The sequence below is a fragment of the Glandiceps talaboti genome, chromosome 5 (assembly GCF_964340395.1).
Source record: "Glandiceps talaboti chromosome 5, keGlaTala1.1, whole genome shotgun sequence".
Lineage (NCBI taxonomy): Eukaryota > Metazoa > Hemichordata > Enteropneusta > Spengelidae > Glandiceps > Glandiceps talaboti.
Window position 1 is genome coordinate 7,166,621 of NC_135553.1, and position 8,759 is coordinate 7,175,379.

The window sequence follows — 8,759 nt, forward strand, 5'->3', positions numbered from 1 at the left end:
AATAGCGTTTAGCTACTATTGCAAACGTCTTCTTTGATAATCACAAAGTCAAAGCTATCTAACAATGACTAAAAGATTGAAAGGTGTTATGTGGGATTTCACAATAACATCCAATGTTATTTATGTTCAAATAATCTACTCTGCAATTCTCATCCAACTTTGATGACTGCTCCTGAGGTTTAATTTGGTTAAAATAATGAGCAAAATATTTCGGGCCCTCCAATCAGGATTTTCATGCCCCCCCCCCCCTGAACCCTCAATTGTTTCATGTCCCCCCCCCCCTACTTCTCCTGGCCCCCCCTGCCGTAAATTCTGACCCCAGACTAATGTCTTCAAACATAAATACGTGATACCAAAAGTAAGGTTATTTCACCTACTTTCCTTGATGGAAACTAGTAGGGATATGAGAAATTCTAATAATGTCGTCAACTATTTTTAACTTTGTTGACTATGAACATCTTTCCTTAACAAATTGTTTTTCTAATAAGAATTCTCTCTCATTCACTTGTAGATTTATCGATTTTAGTGAAAGCTGCAAAACATGTCGAGCATCAACATCAGCAACGGAACTGGAGAGAATACGATTCCTGAGACGAACATCGTATCGTACGTAATTCCAATAGTTTACGGTTTAACCTGTCTGGTTGGGTTTGTTGGAAACACTCTTGTTATTTACGTGGTGCTAAAGGTGAGAAAAATGAAAACCACCACCAATTTATTCATCCTGAACTTGAGTATCGCTGACTTCCTGTTCCTGCTCCTCGTCGTTCCGTTCACAGCTGTTGGTTACACAGTCCCGTCTTGGCCATTCGGAAGATTCATTTGTAAACTTACAAACTACTTAACAATTGTTAACTTATACGCTAGTGTTTTCACATTGATGTGTATGTCGTTCGATCGTTACTTGGCTGTGGTCTACCCAATTCGTTCTATGAAATTCCGCAACGTTCGCAATGCTACCATCGTGGTCGTGGCCATGTGGTGTATCGTAATTGTGGCACTGTGTCCTATTCTTACAAAGTGTACAACAATTTCCTACCTCGACGCTAACACTGGCAAAGTGATCACGTATTGCGGTTTCACATTTACACCGACAGAAAAACAAGCCTTCTGGGGCCAACTGTTCTTCACTTCGTACGTACTGCCCGTCGTTCTTATGAGTATAACTTATTTCTTCATGCTCAAGAGACTATGGACAGGCGTGGTCCCGCAAGGTGCCAACACTAAAGAAAACGTCAAGCAAAAGAAAAAAGTAACCAAAATGGTGGTTTTTGTTGTTGTTGTCTTCTGTATTTGTTGGATGCCAATCCAAAGCGTTATACTAACTGATGCTTTCCATGTGCTAAAAGTTACACCGCCGGTACAAATCATCATTTGGATCGGAAATATCATGTCCTACGCCAACTCCTGCATCAACCCGATCATATACGCCTTTCTGTCTGACAATTTCAGAAAATCTTTCAAAAAGGTTTGCAAATGTCAAGATGGAAAGAATGTCATCGCATTTGATGGCACCAATGCTGCAAATTCAGATCCTACACGTGGACCTCAGACAGAGAGCGTCTAATAGATTCAAAGTTGTCGAGGTGACAACGGCCACTTAGAAAATATTGGCACATCAAGGGAATCAGTATAGGATGTCTTAGACAGCTAAATAAACCACAGAGCCGTCAGTTAATGTGTAACATTACAGACATGAAAAGTTGCAATAAATGTGTTTTTTAGACTGCATTATTCTGTCGTTGACAGTGTGCATCAATAATCGAGGCGAAAAGTATCATTTAAAAGGCCTTTGCAAAATATGCCATGGTGGCGCTCTTCTTCCTGTCTGTGTGTACCTTGGGGGTATGGTATAGGTTACTCAGTTAATCATAGAGCACTGCTGCTTTCCTCAATGACTGAACAATACAAAAAACATCCCTGATTTACACTTCTACAGAATACCAAGGGACAAAGCTCTTAAGAAATGATACTATGAGGTGATGATACCCCCAATTTCAGCGAGGGCGCTGTATTCTCAATTTCCTGTTTGCAGTCTGAAATGGCCTATTATAGTATGCATCTATATGCTGTAGACGACAAATGGCATTTATTTTACTCGAAATTGCACTAGTGTTAAATTTTTAATGAATGGGATATATATAGCAAACTGGTTGGTAAACGTCTTGAAATTACGTCACAGTAACTTTATACTCAGAAAACCATGGAAACAGACGACAATTGTGGCAAATTATCACAAATAATAAACAAATATTGTTTAATTTTGTAGACATGACAGAAAATTCACACTGGAAGCAAGAACTTTAAAAGTAACATACTTATATCTTATCAAATGTCTTTGATTTCCAAAGTTCTTTATCATGCACTGCCAGTTTTTTCAATTATGTATAGTTTACCTCTCAAATACTTTTAGAGTCATTTAGTTGTACTTCCGTTTAATGAGATAACTGATTCATAGTCTGTCAACACTCAATGTGTATTTTTGATATGTTGTGCTGATCGACGATCACTGTGGCAAGCATTGAGCTAACAGATTTTAGTGTTCCTCCAACAGTTCATATTTAGCCATAAACGGTATTTTTAAAGGCTCTAAGATCGGAAGTGTTTAACAGCTTCTATATCTCATCAGAAACTCGATAAGACGATGCTTTGGAGAAGTTGATATACATGAAGTCTTTCAAAACATGGCAAAGATGATAACCAGCAATACATACGATTAAAAAGAGTTACACTCAGAATGTAAGGCATGCTGAATTCACTGTCCAGACAGATTACCTCAGCACTAGTACTCTTAAAAATAACTGACACCAAAATCTGGATAGTTACAGGCTTTGGCTTGACTACATTATACCATAAGAAGTAACCCAATTTGTTTTTGGAATGCAGGGATATGAGTACGTTACTTATGAGTAGATATTTATTCAATAAAATGTATTTGAAGGAATCTTTTCGTTTTAAGAATGCCATATTTTGAAAGAATATGTCATTTAGTTTATTTAGTAAATCCGAGTTACACATTTAAAAAAAATCAATTTGCAGTAATTTGACATAATTATTAGTAATAGTTTTAATTCATATATGTCGACTATCTGTTTTTCGTATCTTTGACAGTCATAATGTGAATAGCAACGGTTGAATGTGTACAGTATTGTAAACACTTTGGTATATTTTTGGATTAAGTCTATACAATCATAATAATATCTGCACAACCAAACATTTCTGCACAAATTAAAGACAAAGCAGTTGGGTTTCCATTAGATAAACTGTATGAATTATATTATAAACGATATTTACAGTCGTCAATTAATTTAAAGTGATATACCAAATGCTAAGTATCTTGTCTTGAAGCTTCATCTAATTAAGGCCAATATCAATAATTAAATGATCAACAAACACATCATTTATTAGTTACAATGCTTAAGTAAAATGGCCAGATAAATTGATCGTACTGCAAAAGTGTATTAGAGTCTACCTTCCGCATGGGGTTACTTAGTATGACAAGGAACGTTTAAAACAATTTTATAACATCAATATAAATAAATAAAATGTATATATAACTATATACATATAACTATATGGTAAAATATCTTGCAATTCGTTTTCACGACTAGATAATTTATATTCTTTGTCGTAGATAGTGACATAGCATATCAACTATATGTAACTATATATATATATATATATTCACGATAAGTATAACCTTTATATTCACGATTAGAAATAACCTTTGTTGTAGATAGCATATCAAATGGAGCTCACTCTACGTGTATGATTGTAATTGATATATAAATGTTATAAATCGATATCGAAGTTCATTACCAAAATGAGCCTCTTTATACACGGATGGGATACCTATTGCAAAATGAGAAGCGTTACTATTTAAAAAAACAAAGTAAACGATTTTCAGCTTCCTTTCGATTGTTTGTGTGTGTGCATTGATATAGATTTGTAACTGTAAAATGTGACAATGTCGTTATTTAGTTAAATAATCTTCTATAAGATGGGTTGTTGTATATCAGTAAGGGAAACAATTTGATGGAGTGATAAGATGTTACCTTACTTTCTACGATAAGCAATGTGATGTACGACGTAAATACTTAAAGAGAATAAAATTGCTGCATATGTAGTTGTTAAAAAGTGATGTAACTATGTATTTGCCAAAGGCATACTTACTCAATATCAGTATATAATTGTTAGTATATTCACTAGATATAAATTGCCTATTTTTCATGTCGGATCTGTGGTTGTGAATATGGAGCATAACAGAGGTGATTCTATGTGGTATCACAATTCGCTAATGCTTGATGATATTATTGCTATTTTGTTCCTCTATTTAGGGGGAAATGTTGGATTTTAAAACTCCATAGATAAAGCTGTTTATTATGTACACGTTACTACCTTTCATTCATTTTATCACAATGAGATCAGTTAAAGGTTTCAAATCAAATTTTCTTGGTAACAGTGGTCATTAATAACTTGACAGTGTGTTTTGACGTCCAAATGCAGATTCTCCAATGGTGTTTGCGACATTCTCCTGTCGCGTGGGATAGTTTTCTCTATCAATATATAACTGGAATATCTCGGGGATATATATTTCTAGTTCCCACGAATCGTGATGAAATGACCCCGGCGTTTTTATCTCCTCAGAGAGTCTACACAAGTCTTAGGTGTGCCGATCATGTAATTTGTACTTTATGTTGTGAGGTTGTTATGGAAACGCTTGTTATTGAGGCTAGACATGAAATAACTGTTACTGTAATGCTGTAATGGTGTTATCGAAGCATTAAAGAGCTGTAAAGGCTAACTAGGGATACTTGAGAGGTAAGTACTGTCTTGACATTTCCATTGCGATGTTCTTTTTAAAACCATGAAAGAGAGGGCTCGCAAAATGTATATCAGGCAAATAGAAGATTGAAAAGTTTGATTTCCTCTCTCTCTGATATTCAGACATCTTGGGGTCGTTTTAATACTTGATATTGTTCATGTCTAGCATTCCCAAGGGATAGTGACAGATTACTTTTGGATCATGCATTTTACGACTACACTTTGTTAGTGTCGACATGTTTGACGTGAACTGAATAACCTAAATATAAACGCACAAGGTTTGCTTTGTAGTACGATATTCAATACTTTATTGTACAACTCATGTATTTACGAAGAGCAACGTTTTAGAATTCATAGGAATGCCTTAGTTGTGAAGTTGTTTTAGCATATGTACAAATGTGTTACTTTCTAGTTAGATGGGGTAAAGAAGTTTTACTTATTTATTTGAAACCCTAACGCACCAGCTTCCCATCACCACTTTAAACATATTATCCAATCACTTATTTGTATTCCTGTCATCGCTTGTATATGATTTGCACATAAACTTTGACCATTTCCTTAGCCATTTACTTTACATCGACATGCATAGGGGATTAGGTCAAGGTTCACAATCCATTGATTGGGTCATGGGTCACCATCCATTGATTGGGTCAAGAGTCACCTTATACATCACGTATTAAATCATAACTTAATGAAAACTGTCAAGTTCAGAGACGTTGAATTTTAGTAAATATACGAGAAAATTTCGCACGGAGAGACTCGTATTTTTTCTTTTTCCCCACAAAGAACAAGATATATGAGGAGTGTACACTGTGCCTTCTTCAATCGCCATCCTGTAGATCGTAAACCAATGAAACGTAAACGATGATCTCATAATCTATATAATAATGAATAATCGGTGATCATAAACGTAATAGTAGATAATCATGTTACAGACGAATGCCTATGTGTATAAAGTAAGTGGTTACATTATTTTCGAGGAAATCACTTTCGACTTTCTATAGGTTTCAAAAAAGTTTGTCAGACTTCGTTTTAAGTACAATTCCGATTGATTAAAACAACCCAGTATATGCTAGGCTCCAAGCATAAAGTACACTTACTTATGCCTGAGTTATGTAGTTAGATTGAATTACATGATTATAGTCTGATTAATGTTTACTTTTTACTGACAAAAGTGCAATACAGAGACCAAAGCATTTGCCCTTGGAAGTACAGAAATATGTTCTGAATTTGAGATTACCTGTGCTAAATCTAAGTGGATCTTCAGGCAATTGTAATTGGCTAACCTCCAAATTTAAGTCACATGGGTCGTGATTACGTGATAGATGTGCATATAAAGATCCACTTAGATTTCGCAGAGCTGGTGGTGGTGGTCAATTCAAATTCAGTTTTACATGAGATAATTCACTGTATTTTTCATTTCAAGTTATGTAGATTTTACTTTCAATTACTTCTCTTTGCCACCATGTACATTTCTGCAAAATGAGAACTGTAAAACTTCAGTCATTTATTACAAGTCTTGTAACGTTCATTGAGAACTTTGTAAAAATAAATGTGCAATAAAATGTATCATTATATATAGCAATTATGTATTCACGAAAGAAATTGCAATTGATATTTGTTTTTTTTCTTGTTTTTTTTTTTTCAAATGCACCTTGCATTTACTCTGTTTTCGGGAACTACACTACCTACGCCAAAACTGTGTATTGCTAGACAAATGATAAAATGGAAAGTATATGTTGCCTACTTTTAATCATACACCATTTCAATATTTCATCCCAGCTCGCCAATTTTCAACAGCTGAGTGGGTTCTCTAAAAGTTCTTCTTTATAATGGGATCCCCAGGTTAGTTGCATCATTTTACATGCCTTAATGAAGATGAAGAACCTGTCTACTGCTTCCTACTATGGGAGCGGAGGGGGGCAAGTATTATACTGAACTTCGAGCGTCGTTATCAATTCAAAATACCTTGTTACAGTAGTAATTTTATGTTCCTGTTAAGTCAACCAACCTTTCCCCTACATATTACGTAAAGGAGATTGGTTCCTAATGATACTTATATACCTTTCATGTCTTGACTTGTATTCTTACACTACTTTTAAGCTTGCCTTTCTGCTTATCTGCACTATTAATACATTCGTGCTGGGACTGATAAGAGGCAACATGCTACCGGGTATGTTTTTATTCTTAGAGTGCAGGATATGCTCATTAGAAGTCTATTTGTGAGTAAGGTACCATGATTAATAACGCCTGCCAGAAACTGAGGAAGTTGTCAACAACTATATCATTGAACTTTGGACCGATTTTGTCTTCTTCCAAGACTTACACTCTTTAGACACAGTCTGAAAAACAACAGTTGTAAACTCAGTATACAATAATTCGCTATACATTGCCAGCAAGTATAGCATATCAGTGCCTATTTATTTTTGTTTTGTATATGGATGTCATTGTGATCAAAGATAAGCCTTAAAGTTCTGTAAAATTCTAAAGTGCAGTGTGTTAACCTTGATTGAATACATAGTATGTCTTATAAACATAGTTCCCTCTTTTAAAAAGCCCAAGGACAATGTCCAGCGTTAGCTTTAGCCATCGGCACTACTAAAAGTGTTGTTAGAAGTATTTAATTGAAACTGTTTGTTTTTTCTATATTTTAGTATGAACAGTTTACTGGACCGCAATTATCACAGATATCATACATAAAATCGTGTATTTTAGATGGATAATCGAGAACACAACACAACACAACACAACACAGCACACCACAGCACAGCACAGCACAGCCACAACACAACACAACACAACACAACACAACACAAACACAAACACAGACACAGACACAGACACAGACACAGACACAGACACAGACACAGACACAGACACAGACATTGAAAGGAGTTGAATATTACATGTATTTTCTTGAACATGATAACTTAACCAAATGACCTACATGACCCTGTACATTCCAATGCACCTAGTTTACTGGTCATTTAGCTTGTGTGAAATTGAGTGTGAAACTAAAATGAAAAGGTGTAATTATGTTATCAGGATACCTAGGGATTGGCTTAACGTTTTCACGCGAAGTCAATTTAATGAAATCTCAAAGTGATTAACAGTCACAATCGCACCATCTAGTATGTCAAACATTTGATAATAATGTCATTCTATTAGACTAAGAGTAAACACAAGCTTCTCTACGTTGAAGCTAAATGGTCTATTGGAATCCCCCTATCTGCGTGTAACCTTCTCTTCCATATAGTTCAAAAACAGTCACATTTATTGAACATGCGATCACAAGTGGATGGGTGGGTGGATGGGTGTTATTTCAAGCCTAATCATTCAACAATTTTAAGGTGTATACCATGACCCCATGATTACCAAACGTATGTGAAATCTGTCGAACTGACACAAGTATAACATACAATTTAGCAATACCATAGCGAAAAACGTTCATTTGTTCCAAAGACAGACAAACAGAAAACCACCGCATTACTTTCAACTCAATTCACTTTCTTTTTTAATTCTAAATGAATAGCAAATTCCTATTACTAATACATGTAATCTTAATAAATGTCACGCCATTTTCACATGCTTTGTTCCATTTTCTATTACTGTTACATTACATACTATGCATATTGCATAACCAATCTTTATATTATGTTCACTAGTGTTGAAATCATCTCGTTTGTCGGAAGCTTTGTACAGTACACCCGTGTGTGTGTGTGTGTGTGTGTGTGTGTGTGTGTGTGTGTGTGTGTGTGAATATGGGTATTATGTTACCAACATGTGAGTTGGTCCCTGGATGAGGAAAATCCAAATGATGGCATAGGAGGAAGTCCATCTTTTTTCACAACGAGGGCGCTATGCACTGTACAAATAATACATTATATACTTGTCACTCTACATCTGTTGGTATGGCAGCATTGAAATTACAGGCA

At 35.3% G+C, this 8,759-nt stretch overlaps 1 protein-coding gene across 1 annotated transcript; it reads left to right on the top strand.

Moving 5' to 3' along the window:
• The first annotated feature begins 541 nt into the window (after positions 1 to 541).
• Positions 542 to 1,567, top strand: LOC144434944 (allatostatin-A receptor-like). Its single transcript, XM_078123473.1, has one exon. The coding sequence runs from the start codon at positions 542 to 544 to the stop codon at positions 1,565 to 1,567; it is 1,026 nt and encodes a 341-aa protein (XP_077979599.1).
• The last annotated feature ends 7,192 nt before the right edge of the window (positions 1,568 to 8,759 follow it).